The sequence below is a fragment of the Thamnophis sirtalis genome, unplaced genomic scaffold (assembly GCF_051295495.1).
Source record: "Thamnophis sirtalis isolate CommonGarterSnake01/CBP01778 unplaced genomic scaffold, rThaSir2_p1.2 scaffold_9, whole genome shotgun sequence".
NCBI classification, from domain to species: domain Eukaryota; kingdom Metazoa; phylum Chordata; class Lepidosauria; order Squamata; family Natricidae; genus Thamnophis; species Thamnophis sirtalis.
This window is the reverse complement of record NW_028261389.1, coordinates 77,349,485-77,373,747: the sequence shown is the minus strand read 5'-3', so window position 1 is coordinate 77,373,747 and position 24,263 is coordinate 77,349,485. Positions and strand designations below refer to the sequence as shown.

The 24,263-nt window shown below is 41.0% G+C and overlaps 2 protein-coding genes across 6 annotated transcripts in view; both read right to left on the bottom strand.

Annotated features, from left to right (window-relative positions):
* RSBN1L (round spermatid basic protein 1 like) overlaps positions 1–16,674 on the bottom strand; it is a 33,720-nt gene extending 17,046 nt beyond the window's left edge. The window contains exons 1-3 of the mRNA XM_087722350.1: positions 16,020–16,674; positions 8,080–8,199; positions 4,515–5,191 (exon numbers count right to left, since the gene is read on the bottom strand). Of these exons, the coding sequence (XP_087578476.1) occupies positions 4,515–5,191; positions 8,080–8,199; positions 16,020–16,620 (1,398 nt within the window). The 5' untranslated portion in view covers positions 16,621–16,674. The remainder of the gene's footprint in view (positions 1–4,514; positions 5,192–8,079; positions 8,200–16,019) is intronic.
* Positions 16,675–22,466: 5,792 nt separating this feature from the next.
* Positions 22,467–24,263, bottom strand: part of PTPN12 (protein tyrosine phosphatase non-receptor type 12) — a 55,784-nt gene continuing 53,987 nt past the window's right edge. For 4 of the 5 annotated variants that reach the window (XM_087722346.1, XM_087722347.1, XM_087722348.1 and 1 more), the window contains one exon: positions 22,467–23,338. In XM_087722346.1, coding sequence (XP_087578472.1) covers positions 23,277–23,338 — 62 coding nt within the window. In that variant the 3' untranslated portion in view covers positions 22,467–23,276. The remainder of the gene's footprint in view (positions 23,339–24,263) is intronic. The other variant, XR_015697634.1, reaches the window with a different exon arrangement.

Below are 24,263 nucleotides of genomic sequence, written 5' to 3'. Positions count from 1 at the left end.
GAAGAAGTCATCCCTAGATCCAGCTGTCCTTAATAACTACCGCCCGGTCTCCAACCTCCCCTTTTTGGGGAAGGTTGTTGAGAAGGTGGTGGCCTTCCAGCTCCAACGGTCCTTGGAGGAAGCAGACTATCTAGACCCCTTCCAGTCAGGCTTCAGACCCGGTTACAGCACTGAAACCGCCTTGGTCGCATTGATGGATGATCTCTGGAGAGCCAGAGATGAAGGACATCCCTCCATCCTGGTCCTCCTTGACCTCTCAGCGGCTTTCGATACCATCGACCATGGTATCCTTCTGCGAAGACTGCGGGAGGTGGGAGTGGGAGGCACCGTGTTACGGTGGTTCTCCTCCTACCTCTCGGACAGGTCGCAGTCGGTGTTAGTGGGAGGGCAGAGATCGTCCCCAAGGCCCCTAAAATATGGGGTGCCGCAGGGATCGGTCTTATCCCCCCTACTATTCAACATTTACATGAAACCGCTGGGAGAGATCATCCGCAGGCACGGGATTAGATACCATCAATATGCGGACGATACTCAATTGTATCTGTCCGCCCCGTGCCAAATCAATGAAGCGGTTGACGTAATGGACCGGGGACTCGAAGCCGTCATGGACTGGATGAGGATTAACAAGCTTGTGCTCAACCCAGAAAAGACCGAGTGGCTGTTGTGTTTTCCTCCCAAAAATTCGGCTATTAATCCAACACTCAGGCTGGGGGGTCAAATTTTACACCCCTCAGAGAGGGTTCGCAACTTGGGAGTCCTCCTGGATCCACAGCTGTCATTCGACCATCATATAGCGGCTGTGACCAGGGGGGCATTCGCCCAGGTACGCCTGGTGCGCCAGTTGCGACCCTACCTGAACCGGGAGGCTCTCACAACAGTCACTCGGGCCCTCGTGATCTCTAGGCTGGAATACTGCAATGTGCTCTACATGGGGCTGCCCTTGAGGAACATCCGGCGACTTCAGCTAGTACAGAACGCAGCCGCGCGAGTGATCGCGGGTGCACCCCGATTCACCCGCATTACACCTATCCTCCGCGAGCTGCGCTGGCTACCTGTCGATCTCCGGATGCGCTTCAAGGTGCTATTGACCACCCATAAAGCCCTACATGGCAGTGGATCTGGATACCTGAGAGACCGCCTTCTGCCAATTACCTCCCTACGGCCTATAAGATCTCATAGGTTAGGCCTCCTCCGCATTCCATCGGCCAGCCAATGCCGGCTGGCAACCACAAGGAGGAGGGCCTTCTCAGTAGCGGCCCCGACCCTTTGGAACGAGCTCCCCGTTGAGATCCGTACCCTCACCACCGTCCAGGCCTTCCGCACAGCCTTGAAGAACTGGCTCGCCCGTCAGGCCTGGGGATAAGGACCATTACCCCGCCCGAATGGTGTATGCATGTTGTGTATTATTTTATTATGTGTCGTTGTCTTAGTATTGTATTGTATTGTATTCCCCTTTCCCTGGTTTCTGTGAGCCGCCCTGAGTCCCCTCAGGGAAAAGGGCGGCCTACAAATAAAATCAATTCCAATTCCAATTCCATCTATTCCCAAAGAATCTGCCCTGACAGCTGGGGCCATTGAAAAACTGTTCTCTACAAGAAAAGGCAGGCCAGATGGTGACAGTACACTGTTTTTTCAATGTAGCACTTCAATTTGACTTTGCCCTTCCTGCCTTGATACTTTTGAGATAAGCAGCCAATTTTTTTTTATTTTACAGGCTTTAAACAGCTTAATTGGTTGTTAAACTTGCTTCTTTGATGCCTCTTTCAAATTGCATTTTAAGGTATTTCTTACTTTAAGATATTGTATAAACATGTAATTAACTCATTCTGAAGATGGCATAAATGTTTTTATAATTATAACATCATTCCAATTCCAAGTTGGAAAATATTTTCAAACCCTTTAATGAATATTTTGATGTTGGATTTTGAACTTCATTATTCGTATATGTAATATTTCACTATTTTTTAGATTACAAGTAAGATAGAGATGAAGATTATTATATTGAACTGAAATGAAGAGGAATCCAAATCTGAGATGATGTCCTTCTGCCAGGAAAAAAAGTAGTCTCAAATAAAATTCAGTCGCCTCTAGATGAGATTGGCAGCATACTAGTTGAACAAACAAATAAATAAGTAAATAAATACCGTATTTTTCAGAATATAAGACACACCAAAGTACAAGACACACTCAGGTTTTGAAGAGGCAATTTTTTTAAAAAAGTAGGTAGATAGATAGAGGGAGAGAAGGGAGAGAAAGAGAGAGAAATACAGTAGGTAGGTAGGGAGTGTGAGAGAGTAGGTAGGTAGGTAGGTAGGTAGGTAGGTAGATAAAAGGATAGAGAGAGAGAAATACAGTAGGTAGGTAGAGAGAGAGACAAAGATAGATAGATAAATAGATAGATAGATAGATAGATAGATAGATAGATAGATAGATAGATAGATAGATAGATAGATAAATACAGTAGGTAGGTAGGGAGATAGAGAGAGTAGGTAGGTAGATGATTCCAGGTGTATTTATCCATGTGCTGGAGAAGGAAATAGCACCTGTAGCACCTAAAACTTTGTTTCTTCTGGGACAGCACTTGATCAATGTAATTCTCATCAACCACTCTAATTAAACAGCTTTCCGAAAGGGGAAAAAAAGATTTTGCACTCTGCAAACTTCCCCAAAACGGCCTGTTTTTCATGAAAACGGGCCTGTCTTTTTTTAAAAAAGAAAATACATAAATAGCCTTGGGGGGGCTTGCAGAGTGCTCCTGTGAGGGGGGCAAAAACAAGCAAAGAAACAGCCCATTTTTTTGTCAAAAAAATTGCATGCATAGCCTTATGGAGGCTTATAGAGTGCTACTGGAGGCTGGAAGGGCAAAAAATGGCCCGTTTTTTTGCTCATTTCTGCCCTCTCCAGCCCCCAAGAGCTAACTGAAAGCCACCATAAGGCTTTCATTTCATTAACGCCATTTTGGTGAAGGGGCGGGGCTTCAGGAGGCAAAATATGATGTATTCAATGTATAAGACGCACCCAGATTTTCAGTCTATTTTTAGAGGAAAAAAGGTGTGTCTTATACTCTGAAAAATATAGTAAATGAAATGATTATAACAGGCAAAAGATCCTGTAGAGCATAGGTGTCAAACTCGTGTCACGCTGCCATCATGTGACATTTTGCAACGTTTTTCTGAATCGGGAAGCTGGGGTGGGTGTGACCTGCACATGACACATTAGGCCGGCAGGCTGCCAGTTTGACACCCCTGCTGTATAGCATCTGACTTTCTCTCCTTTTCAACCTAAAGTTTCCAAGTGTACTGAAACCAATCCAAGAGATTCCCTGCTCTATAAATGGGTATATGAGGAAATATCCCCCCCTCTCCCCTTCCCTTCCTCCCTCACCCTCTCTCTGTGTCTCTCTGTGTCCACATTCCCCCATCTCATATATAGCAAAGCTTATTAATTAAATGTAACAATCTTGCTCTTAACATTGAACTTTTCCATGGAATGATTACTAAATGATGAGTACTCTTGGCCTTTCTTTTAAATGCTTCGAAACAACGGTGGCCTAGGAGAACTCAAACATTAGCAAAACCATACATCTTCTGCAACATAAAAATAACTTTATGCCACACACTGCTTCTGTTCCATTTTGATTAAACGCTTTAATCAAAGCAGAAAATTGCTGGATGTTTGTTTATAGCCAAGTGGCAAATACTAATATGTGAAAAACTCGAGAATAATCTATTTTTTTAAACAAAGTGTAAGTGGAAAATCCAAAATCAGAAACTGTCAATCTTTCAAAAGTCCACTTGCAGGCATAAAACAAGCGTGGATTATTATTCTAATTTTGCAATGGAAGGGTTGGATATATTGCATTTATTTTCCTTCAGTTACTGTAACACAACCACACCTTAAGATGGGCTCAAGGCTTCGCTGGTCCAGGCGTGATAAGCATATACAAGACTGGAGGCAACTAGACTTTCTTGTTTTTTCTTTTTAAGACTCTTCACTTCTCATTCGAGAAAGTTCTTCAGCTCTGACTGGATGGTGGGGAATGGAAGCATTTATACCCCTTACAGACATCTGGTCATTTGCGTCCTTTTAGAGGGTCATGACCTGGATGGCTGAGAATCTCCATAGACATTGACCTGCTTCGATTTTCATTAACTATTTTTAAGAATTGTTCTTTCCCCTACAGTTTCTATTTTTTGTTTTTTTAGCCTTAATCAAAGCGGAAAGGTCCACAGACATTCAGAATATATAAACCTAGCACCTCCTACCCCAGAGCCAACAAGGGAATACAAGGCAGAATTTCCATGAATTATGTAGGCAATCTAAACTGTGACCAGGTAATTCACAGGACCTTTTTATTCGCCTTATCAAAAATAGATGTTACTGCTATCATTTTTGTACTCGGTCATTGTCTTACCTAACAAATTTAGAGAATGTCAGCGAAAAGGAGCAATAATTGGAACACTGTATAGGAAGAAAAATGTTTTTTTTTAAATATATGAAAGATAACCTCTTACCTGAGCATGGAAATTGGACATGGTCGTAGTCTCTATGTCTTTCTTTCCCAAAATCTCCATTTTCACTGGCGAATTAGGAAAATTAAATGAAAAGTAGTCTAAAAAGTCAGGTAAATAAGTAGCTGCCCCGTGAACAATTCCCATTACATAGTAAGCGGCACAGTCCTCCTTTTCACTAAAAACCAGAGCCAGAAATTCTTCTGCAAATCTCTCCATCTCCACAGGAGACAAGTGGGAGAGCTCCTTCGTGTAGGCGTGAACCACCGAGGCACCTCCATTAGGCTGGTGCTCCACATGAATGAACTCTTTGAATTCCAGCGTGTCCAACCTTTGCAGCTTATCCTGAACCCGCGGCTCCTTTAATGAGACAAAGGGAAACTCACTGCTGTCCACCCTCTTGGACTCAGAGTCCTTCTTGGGATTCTTATGTTTCTCATTGAAATCTTTACGATGATGGTGGTGGTGGTGGTGGTGGTGGTGGTGGTCGTGATCCACAATGCCTTTGGCTTCTTGATCCTCAAAATCGGAAAGCAATCCTGAGCAGATGGTCTGAATAGATTTACTGTACATTTTTGGACGCTTCCGTTTTTCGCACTCTTTGTGTTTCTTTTTCTTTTTCTTCTTTACTTTTTTAATCTGTAGGTCGTCTGCGTTGCTTTTCACTTTTTCTTTTATGTCTATAAAGAAAGAAAAGTTTGCTTTAATTTATCAAAAGCTGGAGCTACGTGAAGATGGAAAATATCCTGTGCAATAATATGCCAAGCACTGTAAACCGATTTAAGTTCCAAAGTATAATAAAAACATACTACACATGAATCCTGAAGAACAGCAATATCACTTTTACCTTCAATCATTAATATAGATAAGCTATCAGGTCAGGGTTGCAAAAAGATCTGGGATTCCTAGTCAAAGATAAATATTACCCGCAAGGTTCCTGGAGTCGGGCGTTTTAAATTGTTGGTTCCCTTCTCCAGAATAGGATCCCCCTGAAGGCAGACAGGATCCAACCCTATTGACTTGCCATTAAGACTAGGCTGCTATTTCAGTGAGTCCTTGGACTGAGTGATTGCTCTTGTTTTCCTGATGGTGGGAGTGGGTGAGGGCAGGGGTGTGTGTGTGGAGGCAGTTGCGTATACGGGATACAGCTTTTCGTCAGCAGTAGGAAATGTTACCAATATATTGTTCTTTTCTAGTTTATTTCATTACTGTTTCAGAAGTCTGTAAGATGCTTGAAGTCAAGAGAAGCATAATGAATGATTAAATAAACATTGCAACGAACGCTTGACAGCAGGAAAAAGTTAATGTTTTCCATTTCTTTTTGCTACAAGTAGTTGTCTGGAGTTTAGCAGGCTAGACCTGAAAATAGTAATATCAGCATGCAACAACTATTGGAGAGATGCTGCAAAGATCATAGCTGCTTCTCACTTTCTTTGTTGGACCTCGATTGCTTATATTTTGCTAGCTGAAATTACTGAAAAAAATTACACCATCCACTTCCTGAAGCAGTGAGACTGCCGTCGGAGAAGTTCCTTCTGAAAACTCTTGACACCAGATTCCTTGTTGTGTTTGTCTTTATGCAGATACAATGGCAGGATTGGTACAGGTAGTCCTCAACTTACAACCTCAATTGAGCCCAAAAATTTCTGTTGCTAAGTGAGACCGTTGTTAAGTGGGTTTTGCCCCATTTTGTAATTGTTAACGTTAGTAACAGATTAGTGAATCTGGCTTCCCCATTGACTTTGCTTGTCAGGAGGTCCCAAAAGGGGATCACAAAGCTATGGGACACTACGACCGTCATAAATGAGTCAGTTGCCAAGGAACTAAATTTTGATCCCATGACCATGGGGATGTTGTGAGGGTAGGTGTAAAAAAACGGCCATCAGTCACTTTTTTCAATGCCCTTGTAACTTTGAATGGTCACTAAACGGATAACTGAAAGCCAAGTATTATCTGCACAAGGACGTATCAGAGGAGACTGGAACCTGGCGACTGCAGGGTAAGAAAGTCAGAGGCGGTCAGTTGCCCTCCTATCTTTCAAGTGACAGCCCACACAAGGAAGTCAAGGGTTCACCAAAGGTGGACTCTGCAGCCTCAAAGTTCTGCCTTCTATTGCCAGGCTAACCTGTGGTGAAACAGCTGCTATCAGGATTGAATCCTGAATGAAAGCACAATCCTGGCATGCATTAGAACTGCCAATTATCTACCCAGTTATGAAAGATGTTGTAAGGTATTGGCTTTGGAAATGCTAAATGACTTATGGCCTAAGGGATTGCCTTTCCTGCTACGAACCTGCCCTGTATTTAGATCACGAGCGAGCAGCTTCAGAAGACGCTTCCATCATTGGCAGAAGTTCATTGGAATGATTTCAATTTTGATTTTAGTGTATCTAAGATTTTTCTACTATTGTTGTAAGCTGCCTTATGTGCTTGTATCAGCAGGGTATAAATGTACAAGCACACAAAATGAAAATCATCTAAGATTGAAGTACTTTTTCAAATAAGTTGGACTCAGTCAAGGTTTTAGGGGGTAAAATCAATACTGATTAAACCCTTCTATCCAGATTAGCAGCGTTTTACCAGATTTTGGCTTGATGGACTTCAAATACTTATGGATTTTGGTTTGGTGGATTGGTTTGATGTTTGGATAAAACCTACATGTAACAGAGTCTTTTGTAAATCATGAGTTCATTCATATTATTACATTACTGCCATTGATTTTCAATTGAATAATTTTCAATTTGGAAGTAAGATGGTGGCGCCTTGTTTGGTTGCGGCTTGTGGCTGCATTGGCTCTTGGCTCTAATATGATTACGTATTTAATAGTCATTCCTCCCTTGCCATTCTAAATGATTAACTGCATTTTAAAAGTTTGGATATATTATCTTCAATTTGGCCACTAACCGTGCAAAATCATCTTTATACCCAGGTTGAGCTTCCCGGGATGATTATCTACAGTTTAATTGTCAGGTTATCTTTGCAAAGCATTTTTCATGGCAATAAAGTATGAATTCATCAATGTAGTATGGGAGAATAAAAGTTCCACACAAATTTCATCCCCCAATAGATTTCCAATTTCAGATTAATTCTGAAATTAATCTCCAAAGTGCAATCAAGACTACCATATACCAACAACTGAAAACCAATTTAGTAGCCAATCCAAAATAATACTGTAGTCACTGTTACAGAAACTCAACAGAAGAGGAAAAGAGGTGGGAACCTATATGACCCATTTTACAAATATTTTGTTTCATATAAGAGTGGGATCCTAGAAAGGTGCCACGAATTCAGATTTCAAGCACAATTATTGTGCACTTGCCTTTAATTCTCACATAATTGTTTTGGTATTCAAATTACCGTTTGTAAATTAAAGCTTTTAGACATGTAACTAGATAAACATGATACCCTTTCTCTTAAGAACTTGAAATGGGAACCACAGGTCATATTGCCACTTATCATTAAGAAAAACTAGAACGAATCAGAATTAAATATATTTAAAAACATACACAGTTAAAAAAAATCTTTCATGTATATACCATCATCCTCGTTGTGAAAAATACTGTGCTCACCTTTCTGAAATAATTTCATTTCTCCATTCTCTTTTTTAATTTCAGACATTAATCTGTGCTTCTTTTTTTCTTTCTGCTTTTCCTTGTCTCGTTCTGTGGTTTTTTCTCTGATGATTTCATCTAAAAAGGAAGTATGTTCATATTCAATATAGATAAAAAAGTTTTAGAAGGAAATTACCCACAATCAACACAATTATTCATTTGACTGGAGGATAGACTACAGCTTTAATGCAGAACAGAAATAGGTCTTAAATAAACACAACTTTCCAAAATCAATAACTGAATGCCTTTCTTCTCACAGTAGAAAGTTTGGAAAATCAGATTATTGTTAAACAATAAATTAATATAAAGAGATGATTAACCAGAACACTGTATTTCAGAAACAAACTGACTTAACCAGGGTTCATCATAGCCATCTAGTTTTGCTCCTGATGTTTCCAAAGATAAGCAAAAATATTACAGATTTCTCTTACATGTATTTAGGTTTTTTAATAATCTACAAACTGTCATTCCTTAACTAAGAACCATAATTTAATTTCATAAAATGCAACTGCAGTGACAAAATACTGAAATTACTATAACCCATTAATATATCACTTTTAAAATGCAAAGTGCTCAAGATCTTCAGCATGCTACCTCAACTAAAGCGCCTGACTAGTATATATTCCAATTTACAGCAGGTAAATTAGGTTTGAGAATAACTTTCAAAGCCTATACTGTGAATGCAAATAAATATGAGCTCTATACCCTTATGTCATTATATCTATCAAGATTTTCAAGCACCCAGGTCATGGTTGTCCCAAAGGTGCTTTTCCAAAAGGCAACTAGACTCTGATTTTTTTCCCTTGAAAATCTTTTGCTTCTCATCCAACAAGCTTCTTCAGTTGCAATTTTTTTCAGTTCTGAACTTCTTCACAACTGAAGAAGCTTGTTGGATGAGAAGTTCCGTTCTGAACGGAAGCAGCTTCTTAGCTGTGAGATGAGAAGCGAGATGTTTTCAAAGAAAAGAACTAAGACAGACCAGTTGTCTTTTGAAAAGCACTTTTGGGACATGCCGTTATATATTTTCCCATCCTCATGATGTTGAAATCTTGGCTCAATAATCCCTTTTGTTTCAAAAAGCCAACCAAATATGAGGTTTGGGAGATTCCTAATGCTATGCTGGAAAAAAAAACGGAGGAAAAAGAATCTACTTTATATCTCTTCCACTAATTAAGTCACTAATTAAGCTCATCCTCTTGACAGATGAGAAGTTGCTGTTTGGCAAAGGTCAACATTTCATAAATCTGTCCAACTGCAATCCACCCGAGAACCCTTGAAAACTGTCCAATTCAGAATCCTAATAGGGAAAACAGATTAATCTAGAAGCTTTAAAACTGGATCAACTAGTTAGAACATCCCCTTATAATATCTTCTTTTCCTTAACACGTACTTGTGTTTTGTAATATAATTCTCCTCAAACTTTTAATCAAGTTGGCAAGACCTTCCTTTAAGTTTTATTGGTATTCAGAAAACAGATTAACAGCTAATCATGACTCATATGGAGTCATCTACAAACGCACAAATAGCATTGTACTCCAAGAAGCAACATTCAGAAAAGTAAAGTTACTAAGTAAATTTGCATTTGCTACTTCTTAAGAATTTCTTTAGAGCCTCTAAGTCAGGGGTCCCCAAACTTGACAACTTTAAAACTTGTGGATTTCAACACCCAGGATTCTCCAAACTTTTTAAAACAGTTATACAACGCCTATGACCAATGTATTTCAAATTCCTGTTGCAAAAGACCATACAGTAATATCCCAATACTCTGAATTAAGAAATACTACTGTAATAGCTAAAGAATCCCTAAAATAACATTAGTAAAAATTACAGAATACTTCACTGAAGCTATAAAATGATCAGCCTTTTGAAGTTTCATTAGTATAGAACTAATGTTTATCTTGATGAAATTTTAATCTTTAGATTTTATTTTATTTTCTAATCATATATTTAATCTTTTTACAATCTTGCACACCTACAGTACGGGTTTTATGTTATATTGGTTTTCTGTTAGCAAGCAAATACCTTTTGCACAAACTTCCAAGAGGATCCCACATCAGACTATAAAAGAAGCCACTGAGATCTAGGGCAGTTTATGAAGTTGAAGCATTGTCAAAAGGCATATGAAATTACTGCATCAAGAGGTCTAATCATAGGCCATTAGATCAGCCACTGTGACAACAATCCTTCCTCTGTCCAAGACAACCTACTGCTAGGCAAACACATGTAATTCACTTTCAAACACATCTAATACCAAGGTGGCGCAGTGGTTAAATGCAGCACTGCAGGCTACTGCTAGATCAGCAGGTCAGCGGTTCAAATCTCACCGGCTCAGGGTTGACTCAGCCTTCCATCCTTCCGAGGTGGGTAAAATGAGGACCCAGATTGTTGGGGGCAATATGCTGACTCTCTGTAAACCGCTTAGAGAGGCCTGAAAGGCCTATGAAGCGGTATATAAGTCTACTGCTACTGCTATAATACATAGGTTTTAGAAGCTTAGAAGCCCCGTTGAGATCCAGACCCTCACCTCCCTTCAGGCTTTCCGCAAAGCAACTAAGACCTGGCTGTTCCGGAAGGCCTGGGGCTGTTGAATCTTCCAGCCCCATCCGAGGTTACAACTGTTGCTGTATTTTTAAATTGTTTGTCTTTTTATTTTATTTTGTACACCGCTTCCCCTTCAGATTGTTAGCCGCCCTGAGTCTCTTGGGAATAGGGCGGCATACAAACTAAATAAACCTTAAACCTAAACCTTATTTTGAACTCAGAAAAGTCTAAGGAAGCCTTTGAAGAAATACCTAAGCCATCTAGGTATTTATAATTAGAATGTTAACTTGTACTATTTTCCAAAATTGCTACAGGAAGGAATATGATCAACATTGTATCTATATGTTATTTCGTATATGCTACTTTTGACTGTAATGATTGCTTACTGTTTTAAACTGGATGAGTAAACAAAAGTAAATCAGAACCCATCTGCATGTCACAGTTCCCTTTAGCCAGCATCTGTGCATACTGAACTTCAAATATTTAGGGTCAAACATTGAACAACTCATCATTTCAAGAGTAAAATAGGTTATATTGTTATTTCTTTTGTCTGGAGGGCTGCAGCATTCTATGAGTCCCACAGATCTATAGCAAAGCTTAAATTCAAGATACAATCACAATATAAATGCATAAGCATTTATATTCAATGAAAGCAATATAATATTTGTAGTTTAAATTCCCTAAATTCTCATATTGCTGTATACAAAATTAAACTATTTTAAGCATTCTTTGAATTAAAACTATGTAGTTTCTTCTTATCTATAATCGTAAGTATTCCCTGAAATCTAATGTTATTTAGAGCTGTATAATAGCATCTGCTTTCCATAACTTCAACTGCCTTTTTTCAAAATGAGAAGTCCTGTATGACAAACCTCAGCTTACATGTAGCAAGAATTTCTACTCAACTGGTTAAGAATGTAAAATGTAAAAAAACTGAGATTTGTATCAGGAAAATGAAATGTAAAATTTTAATAAAATAGGCTACAGCCTTCTACAGATGTCTCAAGTATTGAATGTATTCTTAGGGTAAAATAGCAGGACTCTACATTTGCTTCCTAAAGCATCTATTACAAGATGTTTCTTTTGTCTAATGCTACACTAATGCTAAAAACAAGTGTTGTATCCTCACACTAAGTATTTGAGATACCAATGGTGAAACTGTAGTTTCAGACAACTCACTGTGGGAAACTAGTTTAGAGACAAAAAAAAAAGTTATGGCTGACCAACAAGCATAAAAACATATCAGAACTTAATCTTCTCATTTTCTATAGGCACAAAAACCCATAACAATTTAATTGAATGTCCTTATTGCATTTCAGATTCCTCTGCCTTCCTTAAGATTAGTATGTTAAAATAAGAGCATATATTTTGGAGGAAGTAGTAGCAAGATATTATCAGATTAGGAGGAACTGAAAGAACTTTTTAAAAGAGTAATAAACCAAGCAAAGCCCATGAATTTCAAGTACTGTTATAAACTTAGAATACTGGGTTGCATTTAGTGGACACATGGCATCCTTCATGGCCTATTATATGTGCTACTCTGAAAAGAAACTTTCCTGCTTTTCAGTGAGACACTGGTTTTAATTCTTGTTATTAGTTTTGATATTGTACTGCTTGGATTAAATTGGTATGATTGCTATAAACTACCAAGGGGTAAGCTTGCTGGGGACATCCTGGCATATCAGTATGTCAGGCAAATAAAATAGAGAATAAGACATGTTTAAAAATCTCAGCACTTTCTCTATAGTTTGTTCTTAAGTACAGTACATACAAAATTGACAAACTTTGACAGAAACATCAATGACAACTACATTTAAAAATTATCAACTTTCTCATAATGTGGAAGGAAATGTTACTTTAAGTGGACATCTTGACCATACACTTATTACTAAGAAACTATTAACCTTTCTAATAAACCTAAGAGCATGCTAATATGTAATCTAGTATGTTCTGACCTACAGTCAACTATCCATACAGCATTCACAAGTTCTCACTAGGTAACACAGTAACTCAAGTGATCCGCACCCCAGCTAGAAAATAGAATACTTTGAATTCTATTCAATCTGTTCTTTGCTTTCCTGTGGTCATGTGTCAGATCAGAAGGACAAGTGTAAACAGCTTATGGGAAGCATCACCTCAAGGGATGGGTCTTTAGATGAAGAACTGACTAGCAAGGCCAGCCAGGCACTTGGGTGGCTGCATGTTAAGAATGCTCAATCAAAACTAACACTTCTACCTCCACAGAGCTGAATGTCTACACAGCTGTGGTACCACCTCTCCTGTATGGATGCCGAATTCTGGACTCTGTATTGAAAGCACATCAAACAGCTGGAGAAATTTCACAAGGATCCTCTCTGATCTCTCCTTGGCATTGACAAGATCATGTCTCCAACATGGGGATCGCCAGCATTCAGCCCTTGGTTATCAGAACTTGGAGGAAATGGGGTGGATGGATGGATGCATCATGAAAATGGATGGCTGCTATATGCCTTACGAGTTGCTCTCTAGTAGTACTAGAGTCAGGGAAGAGACCTCGAGGTTGGCCACGCAAGCACTATAAAGATGCTGAGAGAAAAACCCTACACATTGTCAAATCCAGCCAAGGAAACTAGAAGTTGCAGCTGTTGGGAAAAAAACAAAAACTGGTGAGCCCTGTGCTATGAAGGCAGGTCCTGCCAAAAACGGATAGATACTGAAAAGGCCAAGAAGTTTTACCATTACATTATTTTTCACCTTACCTAAAGGAAAACTTAATCATGTCACAGGTCTGTGATATTCCTTTAAATTGCTCCAGTGATTGTTTCAAAGCAAATGTTACCCTCTTACCTCCTGTTCTTGCAAGCTTTGCAAACACTGACTTGTTAAAGCTAAAACTTCCAAACAGCCTTGAACATTACTAGATGCAAAAGAACACTAATGATTCAAGAAGCCAGCAGATTAGATTTCTATAAACCTAAAATATTAATATCATTCTGGAAAGGTTAGAGAAGTGTTTTTACTGTTGACTATTAAAATTAATTTTCATTTTTAACTCCAAGTTGATTTCATAAGTATATAGTTTTACTGAGCCAAAGTGGATGTGACAGGAGAACCATGTTTCTTCCCCTTATCTGTTTATTTCACCAATAAAGCAGCATTTAAGATTTTTAAAGCATTTTTTCCCAGAAGGAAAGTTTACCTTCACATCCTTTTTACTATAAATCTGGATTTTTTTAAAAAAAGGCATTAAGAGCAAGATGAATAGTGGATAATTCACATTGATAAACAATCTTAGATAAACTATACAACCATACAAATATAATGTACATGATTACTAGTCAACATTTATTTATTTCATTCTATATTAGATGTTTCACTGATAAATACCCTGAGGTTCTAATAAAATAAGTTCTCCTTAGAATAGCCTAATTTGATTACTCCTTACAAAGTCATATTGAAAAGTTATGAGAATTATTTGAACAGAAATTCAAATGTTGAATACAGTTTCAAGACCTCCTAACTTGTTAAAAACCTCCTGACATATTAAAAACTACCACCTATTTCTCTATTCCAACTAAAATGGCTGCCATTAAAATCCTAGCTTATACCTGCATAAACCAGCTGGTATCAACTTAAAACAAGATTCCTTTTTTTGTTCAACAATAATTGATTGAGTATAGGGATCCATGTGAGGTTCTTGGAACTTCTGCCACTTAAACAGAAAAGAGCATGCATGTTGTTTAAGATTACATTACAAGGCCCATTTTTGTAGCTTGTTTTTTTTAACTTTTCAACTTCACCAAATTCAAAAGTACCAAATCTTATTTCTTTTCATCTGAGGTTGATGCAATGTTCAGCTGGATTGCCCAAATTCCTTAAGCTACGGTGGTGACGAAAAAGGTTTCTCAGATGCATCCATACTGAAGGTATATTTGTAGCAGTTCTTCAAGATAACCCCAGCTAGCTTCAGACATATTTAACAACCAAGCCCTGTATATTCAGTAGACCTTACTTCTGAATAAAAAAGCAAAAATTTAAGGCTTTTACATCCTGTCTCACACACCTACATCCTGACATTAGACAGCACTGAACTTCACGTTCATTCTTCCCAGCTTCCCATTAGAATGTCAAAACTACCGTGGACTCGGATAGCAAAAGATCACTTTTTTAAAAACCCGATCTTGCTAAAGTGTCTTATATAAAGAAACACAAGCCACTCCTTTCTTGCTCACCAGAAATAGTATTTTAAACCCAGAAGCATGCAGTGCATAATAAGGGGGCACGGCCGTCCATATGCTTCCATATCCCAAAGGTGGTTTTTTTTTCCCCAAAAGGCAACTGGATTTGAAGATGGAGAGAAAAATGAAACTTTGATTTTGGCCTTTACTGATTAGACACGTTTGTTGCTATAGAAATGGCTAGTTTATGCTACTATGTAAAAGTCAAAAGTTGAGGTTTGATATTATTACCTTATTCTACTGCATCCACGCCTGTCAGAAGTCAAGGCCTTTTCTTCTCCCCCCCACCCTTGCCCTACACTTTCCTCCTTCCCTATTTTCCTACTACTTCCCCTTTTGTATTTTTGGTTTTTATATTATAAACTAATTGTTTTTTAAATTGGACTTTTTCAATTTCTTCTTCCTAAACGTTTCGCTCCTCAATTCCAGGCGTTTTTTTTCCCCGCATCCCAATACACTACGATATAGATATACCTTTGGGACAATCCACGACCTGGATGATGGGAGATTCTCTCAGTAGGCATATATGCTTTTCCACACCGCACTCTTTAATATATTTTTTTAGTTATTTATATAGTCAATTTATTGGCTGCCAACCTTTCGGACTTCAGGGACCACTAAACTCATAATTTTAAATTCCACGGACCAACTTAATATGATTTTTTTTTAAAGATATAGCATTTAGTGCAATATAAAAATGCAAATAATTGTTCTGCGGACCACCAATTTTTTCTCAAAGACCACCGGTTGGTGACTGCTGCCCTAGGCAGAAGTGGGGTGGGCAGAAGTTACCCCAGATCTGGATGTGTCAGCCCCACTGGGTCTTTCCCACCCACCTACCCATATTTAGTGCTGCTGCCAGGCCAGGCAGCTCCCACGCCCCCTTTTCAGCCTCCTCTGCCTGGCTTTGCAATGGGAGACCCCTGCAGCCTCCACCCACCCCCCATTCCCAGGTGGGGACCCCTCCCCAAGTAGCCCAATAGGAAAACGGGGTGCAGGCCAGCCCCCCCAAACCCCAATTTCTTCCTTGCCCCTCTTTTCTCCTCTTCCTGCTCCCCCCCCTCCATTCCCATAGGGGGAAGGCCATTTTCCAGCCCTGCCAACCTCCCTTTTTATGGATCGAGGGGGGTGTTTCCTCACCGCCTGGGCGATGGTGGTGCCGATGGTGGTGCTGCTGGAGGAGCATCTTCAGGTCGCCGTTCTCTTCCCGGCCGCTTCCCTGAGGCGCCGCCGCCGCCGTTGTCGTCGTCCCCGGCAGGGTTTTCCGCCTCTCCTTCTCGCGTTTCTCCTTGGGCTTCTTGCTCTTGGCCCCGCCGGGGCCCTCCACGCCGGCCAGGCAGAGAGAAGGAGGCGGCGGCGGCGGAAGAAGCAACTTAGGGGGCAGCTGAGGCTGGAAGACGAAGGAGCCGCCGCCGCCGCCGCCGGTCGGGCCGCCGCTTCCCCCGCCTGAGGAGAAGGCGGCCAGGCTCCACACGGCGGGGCCCGCCGGGGAAGACGCCACGGGGATGTGAGGCGGTGGAGGAGGAGGAGGAGGAGGCGGAGGCTGCCTGTGGCCCTCGCCGTTGAGGCGCTTGGCCGCCTTGAAGCCGCGCTCGTCCCCTCCCTTCAGGCGCTTGGCGGCCGGCGGCTGGAGCCCGCGCGGGGAGACGCGGGCGTCGACGGCCAGAGCCGGGGGAGGAAGAGGAGGCGGCGGCAGAGGCGCCACCGTCGCCCCTCGCACGGGACTGGGCAGCTCCGCCATTTTGAGATCCGCTTCTATTTACCTCACAGCGCCCGTCGCTGGAGAGAGAGAGAGAGAGAGAGAGAGAGAGAGAGCCGGGAGGGGCGGGGAAGCGGAGACGGGGGGGCGGGCCGAGCGCGGCAAGCGCCACTTTCGCCAACCAATAGGAAGGCCGCCCGCCTCGGAGAGACGCCCGGCGCCGCCAATGGCGGAGGGGCGCGCGAGGGCGGGAAGAAAGGGAGGGAGAGAAGGAGCGGTTGTCCGCTGAGGCGATTTTCGTGAGGGGGAGAAAAAAACAAAAACCGCCAGGCGGGAAGCGTGAGGTGAGGCTCGGTTGGTCTTCCCGGCGGGCGGCCCTCGTCGGAGCTGAGGGAAATGTTGCCGAGGGGCTCCCTTTCCCTGCCAAGGATAGCCGCCGGCGGGAGAAGCTTCTCTCCTCAGAGCCCCGCCGGAGGGCCTCGATGCCCAACCGCCCGCGGCAGCCATCTTGAAGAGGCGCCTGGGCGAAGATGGTGCCTCAGGAGCGGGGGCGGCGGCGGTGGTGGAGGAGGAGGAGGAGGCGTCGCCGTCGGCCCGCCCCGGAAAAGCCCGGGGAGCGCGGAGAAGGGCCTCTCCGCAGCGCTCTGGAGGCCCGGCTTGCGGGAAGGAACCCGGGCGAAAGAGGGGAGAGGGGGGAAAGCTAGAGTTCATGGGCCGTTTTGGTCCGCAAAGCGAATAAAATGCTTTCAAAGCTGGTCCTCGGGAAGTGGGGGGGGCGATATATAACGCGCCGCCGAGCCCGGTCTTGCTCTGAGTCGTTGTCGTCGTGTGAACGGAAGAAAAGTGGCAGGCAAAGGCCCGGAGAGTCCGGACCCGGGTTAGGGCGAAAAGTTACCTTGGGCGAATCTAGCCTTGGTTGGGTTTTTATTTTTGGTTTAAGGAGAGAATTAAGTGAACGTGGGAATAGGAGAGAGATAAGAGACGCGCGTGCTTCCGTCGGTCTTTTGGAAAGGGCGTAACTAGCCGAGGCTGTGGGCAAAATTTCCTCGCAAACTGCGGGATATTAAGACGATTCGGTGGAAGTTGAGAATGACAACGATGGAAGATCGTTTTGTAGAATTGTACAAGATCCTTCTGTGGAAGTTGGGAATTGCAGTAGAAGGACTTTATATACAAATTGAGAATTGCAATAATAGATGGTGGTTCTTTGGAAACTCAGAATTGCAATAAAAGATGATCCTTCTATGGAAGTTGGGAATTGCAATATAAGATCCTTTTATAGAAGTTGAGAATTGCATTGAAATCTTGGCAGGGTACTTGTTGTTTGCAAGCTACTATGTAGTTGGGTCAGTCTGGTGGTGTGGATCTTTGAGGCTTAGTATGTATGTTTAAGACCCCTTTAACTTGCATGCTATAACAATCTTGTGGATCTTGGACTTGATCTTCATAAATGTCAACGTCCATAAGGCAGTGACCGTTGCATTGTGAAGGCCAGGGGCAGGACGTCACGGATTGGAGCAGTGTTTTTCAACCACTGTGCCGCGGCACACTAGTGTGCCGTGACAGTGTAAGGTGTGCCGTGGGAGAATTATTTTATATATAGGCACAGAGTTAATTTTTTTTAACATTTTCTAATGGTGGTGTGCCTCGTGATTTTTTTCATGAAAAAAGTGTGCCTTTGCACAAAAAAGGTTGAAAAACACTGGATTAGAGCACGCCAGCTGTACCCAGCCTATGAGAAACCATAGCCGGTCACAAGCCCGGATAAATGGGGAGTGTTGGTTCCCGTGGCGACGGAACCGTGAAACAAGCTGAGAACCCAATGGCAGGACAACACACTCTTGTGGATCAGTTTCTGAAGCCTGCCCCTTTCAAAATATCCTGAGTAAGCTGTGGGGACAAAGTTTTTTTTGGATGGGGAAGTCCTCCCTCAATTAAGATTTGTGGCCGAGTCTGCTTTCCTGAACTGTCTGCCCATTTCCATCAAGGGCTTGTCTTGGGGGCAAGCAGGGGCAATAGGAAAGGAAATGCACCTGTTGCTCGATTGCCCTCCAGATATTTTTCTGAGCTTGGTCATCCAGAATTTCTCCAAATAGCCTGCAACTTTTGAGCAGGCCTGAAAGTAAGTCTGACTTGCTCTGCATCCCATGTTTCTTTGGACGCAAGAACCATAGAGGGTATCTGGCCTTTGAAAATTGCCCTCGCCCCAGACTAACAATTGTAGAATAACTAGAGTTGGAAGGTCTTCTAATTCAATCCACTGCTCAGGCAGGTGGGTATACCATTTCAAACGGATGGTTTTCCAATAACCCTGGTCAGCTTCATACCTTGCCTAAGCTATGTTCTGAACTGCCCTCTTGGAGAGGGAGGGAGAGAGACAGGCAGGCGGACAGACAGAACCCATGCAGAGGTATTCAGTTGGTTTGGATGAATGGTAGCAGAAATTTTGAGTAGTTCGGAGAACTGGCAAATACCAAGGCCCCCATCCTTCCTGCCCTATATTCCCTTTTTTTAGCTCAGCTGATTCGCGCGGCAGAGCAAATTGCCGCACCTCAGCTGGGCTAAAAAATAGCTCAGTTCACCAGCGCTGACACCAAGGGTGGTCTTTGAATGCTCTGCGCATGCGCAAAGCACACATTAGGCATGTGAAGTGCAAGTGGATGGACTCTCATAAAACCGGTAGGAAGATTTGGAATCCCAGCACTGATCCCATGGCCTTATATCTTCTGCCTGTGACAGTAAGTTTGTGAAGATCAACAACATGACCTAACCTTTGTCTCTCCTTGATCACCCCAGTAGAAGGCCCAAGTTAAGGATTAACCAATAAGAGAAGCAACCTAGAACGAAGGAGAAATTTCCTAATGGTGAGAACAATCAACCAATGGAATAGCTTGCCTTCAGAAGTTGTGGGTGCGCCATCACTAAAGGCTTTCAGAAAAAGACTGAAGAACCATGTGTCTACAATGGTATAGGGTTCTTGCTCGAGCAGGAGGTTGAACTAGAAGACCTCTTAGGTCCCTTCCAACCCTGTTCTATTACTTCCTCTTCTTGCTTTTCTTCCCACAGTTAAGTCATAGATGTTAACTACTTTATAAGATCATGACCCAACTAGGGGTCCCTTGAGATCTGTAGATAATGGTATCTGAGTTTTTCAGGTAGGATCTTACCTGCTGAAGCCATTGTAGCAGCACTAATGTTGAGGTTTAGAAGACTTCTTTAAATGTTTGAAGTGGAAAATATGCTGAAAATTTTGAAGGACCAAAAAACCCCTATAAAGTTGACGTTGTACCTTGATAGAAATGTATTATGTAAACAGAAAAGCTAGCTTAACAGGGTTTTTTTTTAAAAAAAAAATTACTATCAGAACAAATATATTAACTGAAAAGTGAGACCTACCTAGGGAATTAAGACTATATTACACGAACATTTCCTCTATTTCTTGGAAATGTGTCGGCTGAATCTGGCATTCTATAATACAAGTTTTTGTTAATGCATTACTTTGTAAAACTTTATAGAATTATGAAATTTTCACTTAGAGGTGAAATATGTTAAGATTTGTATCATATTAACAATTTCAACAGCATCAAGCAATGAGTACTGAACCACCACTTTCCTTCAGATTGCAAAAACAACACATTTCCAAAGGCATAATTTGAAAGTACCCAATTTATTTATTTAAAGACTGGAAATCCTATGTATAAACTTTATGGTCCAGTAACAAATTCGTCCAAAGAACTATAATTAGCTTTGTGATGTCGTGTTTATATAATGGTGCAAGTACTGCAGCTGCTCAATATTTTAATCAATCTTCACGATCTAGATTGTTCATTTCCTCTTATTCCGGTTTTTAAATTTGCCCTGGTTGCAAGATTAAATTTGACATTCTTTAGTTATCTTAATAGTGTAAGAACAGTATTAGCTAAATTTACATTTCTGTTACGCTTGCAGAAACTATTTGAACTCAGAATGCTTTAAAAGTTTTGTTTAAAAAAGTTTTGAGGTAATCTTTGAAACTCAAGTGTTAGAATAATTTTAGAATAAGAATTACATAGAAGCATTTTAGAATAAGCATTGTCATTCATGAGAAGGCATAGATATGGAAGTTATTTTAATATTAAAACTAGAGATTTTTATTATCAGCGCTTTTGAAAAAGCACATTGTTCTAAATACACAATGTCCCTGATACCTTAGTGCATATTTTCAAACTGAGCTGTAGGGCCAATATAAAAAGTTAGCAAACCAACTGTATAGTTTTTCAGATTATTATCTTGGCATTCAAGGCAAATGGGGAAAAGAGTTTTCATTGTTTAATTAGGTTCTCTTCATCCAATTTTAGGACATAATGAGGAAAAGAGATGACATTTAAAGTCATATTTAGACAGAAATAATGGAAATTCAAAAGGGTTTGCAAACCTTTAAGCACTACTGTAAATATATTCCCAATAATTTTTTTTTATTCAACTTGGAAAATTCAGGAAGAAGATAAACTAAATTACCTTTCCTAGGACTTTGGGCAGTGGTAATAAAATTAGCATGTTACTCTGACAGATGCACTATACTCTTGTGATAGTATTGTGCTTTTCCAGAATATATTTCTGAGAAATGACTTTGTTTTTAAGAACTCATAACAATCTTCTGAAACCTCACTTGCATCCATAGGTGGACAGACACATCAAGATCCTACACCATACCTTTTTTCCCCCCTGGAAGCAAGAACTGCACTAATTTAGCAGCAAATTGCCATAAAGGGAACCATGATCTCCCACCAGGTTTTGCTGGAGAAAAAAAATAAGCACATTAGCCTCAATTAATTGTTTGGTCATAGCATATATCTTCCTCCCAGGCTGATTTTAAGGACCCCCTTGATTTTCTGAAATACAGCTTTCAGCCACATAAAAGTGCACACCCTGTATTAGGACACTTAAATTCAGGTAACTTTCTTTATGTAGAACAGCTTAAGCCAGTCCTTCCAGTGGCAAAACCATTCTGCTTACTGAGCTTTGCAGAAAGTCTGCTCTAGAAATTATAGTTGATAGAACCCAATCTTCCACTACCAGCAAAAGACTAAGCCCAAAACACATTATTGATTTCTACAGGAGTCTTTCACTCTTAATAAAAAGCATAAATTCTGCTCATTTTCTCCTTGCACAACATAGCCTTTTCTATCAAGGCTGAGAGAGAGATAGGCGTACACATTACTGATATTTCAATAAAATAATTGGTTTTGAATCATCAGGTTAGTAACTGCATGTGTTACACTATAGCAGACCAAAAGTCAAATGAAAATGTCATCATATAGGAACTATACATATTCCCAAAGAATTTGAACTTGGTAGTTCAACGTATGTTTGTGAAGGGAAAGGATGGCTTGCTAACCCAAGTAACAATTTTTGGCTATTATATTTTCTGAGAATTAACAGCCTTCAGAAATTGCCCTGGGCTTATAATGAAAAAGGGTAAGAACTCTAGGTACTTTCGTTTTAATTGCTATTGTTAGAGTGCGATCACTAGCATGCAAATCGAAGAGGGGCAGGGAAGGGACTTGATACAAAAGTATTTTATAACCAGAAGGACATTTAAGCCCAAGTAAGTAATGCTACCTCTTCTAGAATATATATGAATAAGCATTAATTCATTTCTTGAAGAATCCCTAATATAAACTGAAACAAATTGGTAGGAGCTTGGGACTTTGCCAATGAAGTTTGTCGAGGAAGAATGATGCAGTAAGAATTTTGGTACTTTTAAATGTTTACATAAAACTGTCTTAGGGAAAATATTTTACTAGCATTATTAGTCATAATTTTAATCCTGATGATACTTACCAAGGTTTTCCTTTTGAACATTCTAAGGATTTAAATTGAAATACAATATAAAGGAAAACTTAAAGGGTTTTAAAATATTCTCTTTTACTGACAGTTCAAATATGTTGATAACACTAGTCTCTATAGGTAACTTGTTCATGCTAAAAATCTGGTCTTTCAAGGCACTTATGGAATATCAGTGACTAGATGAAAACCAGGACAAATTAGGACTGACAGTTGAAACAGTATATAATATAAAAATAACTTTTTGCTTACAATTTACAAAATGTATTACAATCTTCATCTCTGCTATTCTGTAATTCTGAATGTGCACCAACATTTTCTTTTTAAAAAAAACTATTTTCTAAAACATTAGGGCAAATAATTTACAAGGTACACAACTTTAGTTCATGCAGAGATTTCTTACACCTTCTGTTAATACTTTACGATTGCAGCTTTATCAAATTATATACCTGGCTTGCCCTATACACATACACAAAATAAAATGTACATGGTAATCAAACATTTGCAAAAAAAGTTCTTCATAAACTCAATTTGTCAAAAGTTTCACCATATTAACATGTCTATAAACAAGTGTTTTAACAGGTTTAAAAGACATTAAGGCAATAATACTTGAAGTAACAAACCATAAGTAATACTTTTTTTTAAATGTAATAAGGCAGATTGATGGCCCCAGCAAAAAGTTAAGTTTGAAGTATAGAATCCACCATTTTGAATCTTTAATATTTGTGTAGATGTATACAAAAGTGTACCATTGTGTAGCTATATGTACACCGATTGTTCCAAAAAAATAAAAGCATTGGAATACTACGGATCTTGTTCAGTGGCACTTGAATTTTCCAGTATAATTTAATATGTGTCCATTGGTTCTTGCATCATGTCCATTCTGAAGGAGGATCTCTTGGTCCTTTTGGTTTTCCGCAGCGGCTACCAAACCCTAAAGGAGAACAAATCCATTAAAGAATGTACCTCACTAACAATATACGCTTAACGACCGTTGACTTACCTGAATGGTCCTTCTATGTGCGCTGCGAGGGGAATCCAAGCATGGGTTAACTTTGTCCATTAGCCTAGAGACTGAGTTATGTAATAGTTGACTACGCCTCCTCTGACTGGATAGTTCAGTTTTGTACGAAGGCTCAGCCGAACCAAGAGGTGAAACAATTGTCATGGAAGGCGGTGGCCAATGAGGTAAGTAATCGATCCAATGTCAACAGTCAAGAGGCAGATAGCCATAGTAGTGAAACGAAGTCTGACGTCAATGCCCGGACCAGCCGAGGGCGGGTTTGGATTCCCCTCGCAGCGCACATAGGACCGTTCAGGTAAGTCAACGGTCATTCTCCTGTGTGCTGGTTGGGGAATCCAAGCAGGGGACTGCATCAACACCCTGTGATATGGCAGCCGAGATCATTTGATGCAGCTAAGGGGGAAGGCCTAGCTCAGGTCCTTCCATAGTTCTGAGCCCTGCAGCCATAGGTGTAAAGGTACCTGTGGGCCTAGCATGCGAGCGCGCTTGGGCTGAGGCTGGACTGGCTTCAGAAAGGCCGAGGGGAGATTGGGCCTCCAATTCCCCCTCCTCGGATGCCATCCCTTGAGTTAAAGGGAAATCAGGAGACCAACCGTGGGTCCCAGTCAGACCTAAGGAAACGGGAAGGGCTTGGGCGACTAGTGTGGGAGGCGACCTACTTGTGGCCATAGTGGTTTTGGCCGAAGGCTTGGCTCTGTCCTTGCGCTTAGCGGCCCTATCCGGCGCCGCAGGAGGCGCGAACTCTCTGGCTAGAGGCGCTGGTGGTGGCCCTGCCTGCCCTAGCGCTGGCCTCTGTAGTGTTGGAGGGGAGAATTAGAAGCCCCAGCACTGCCCC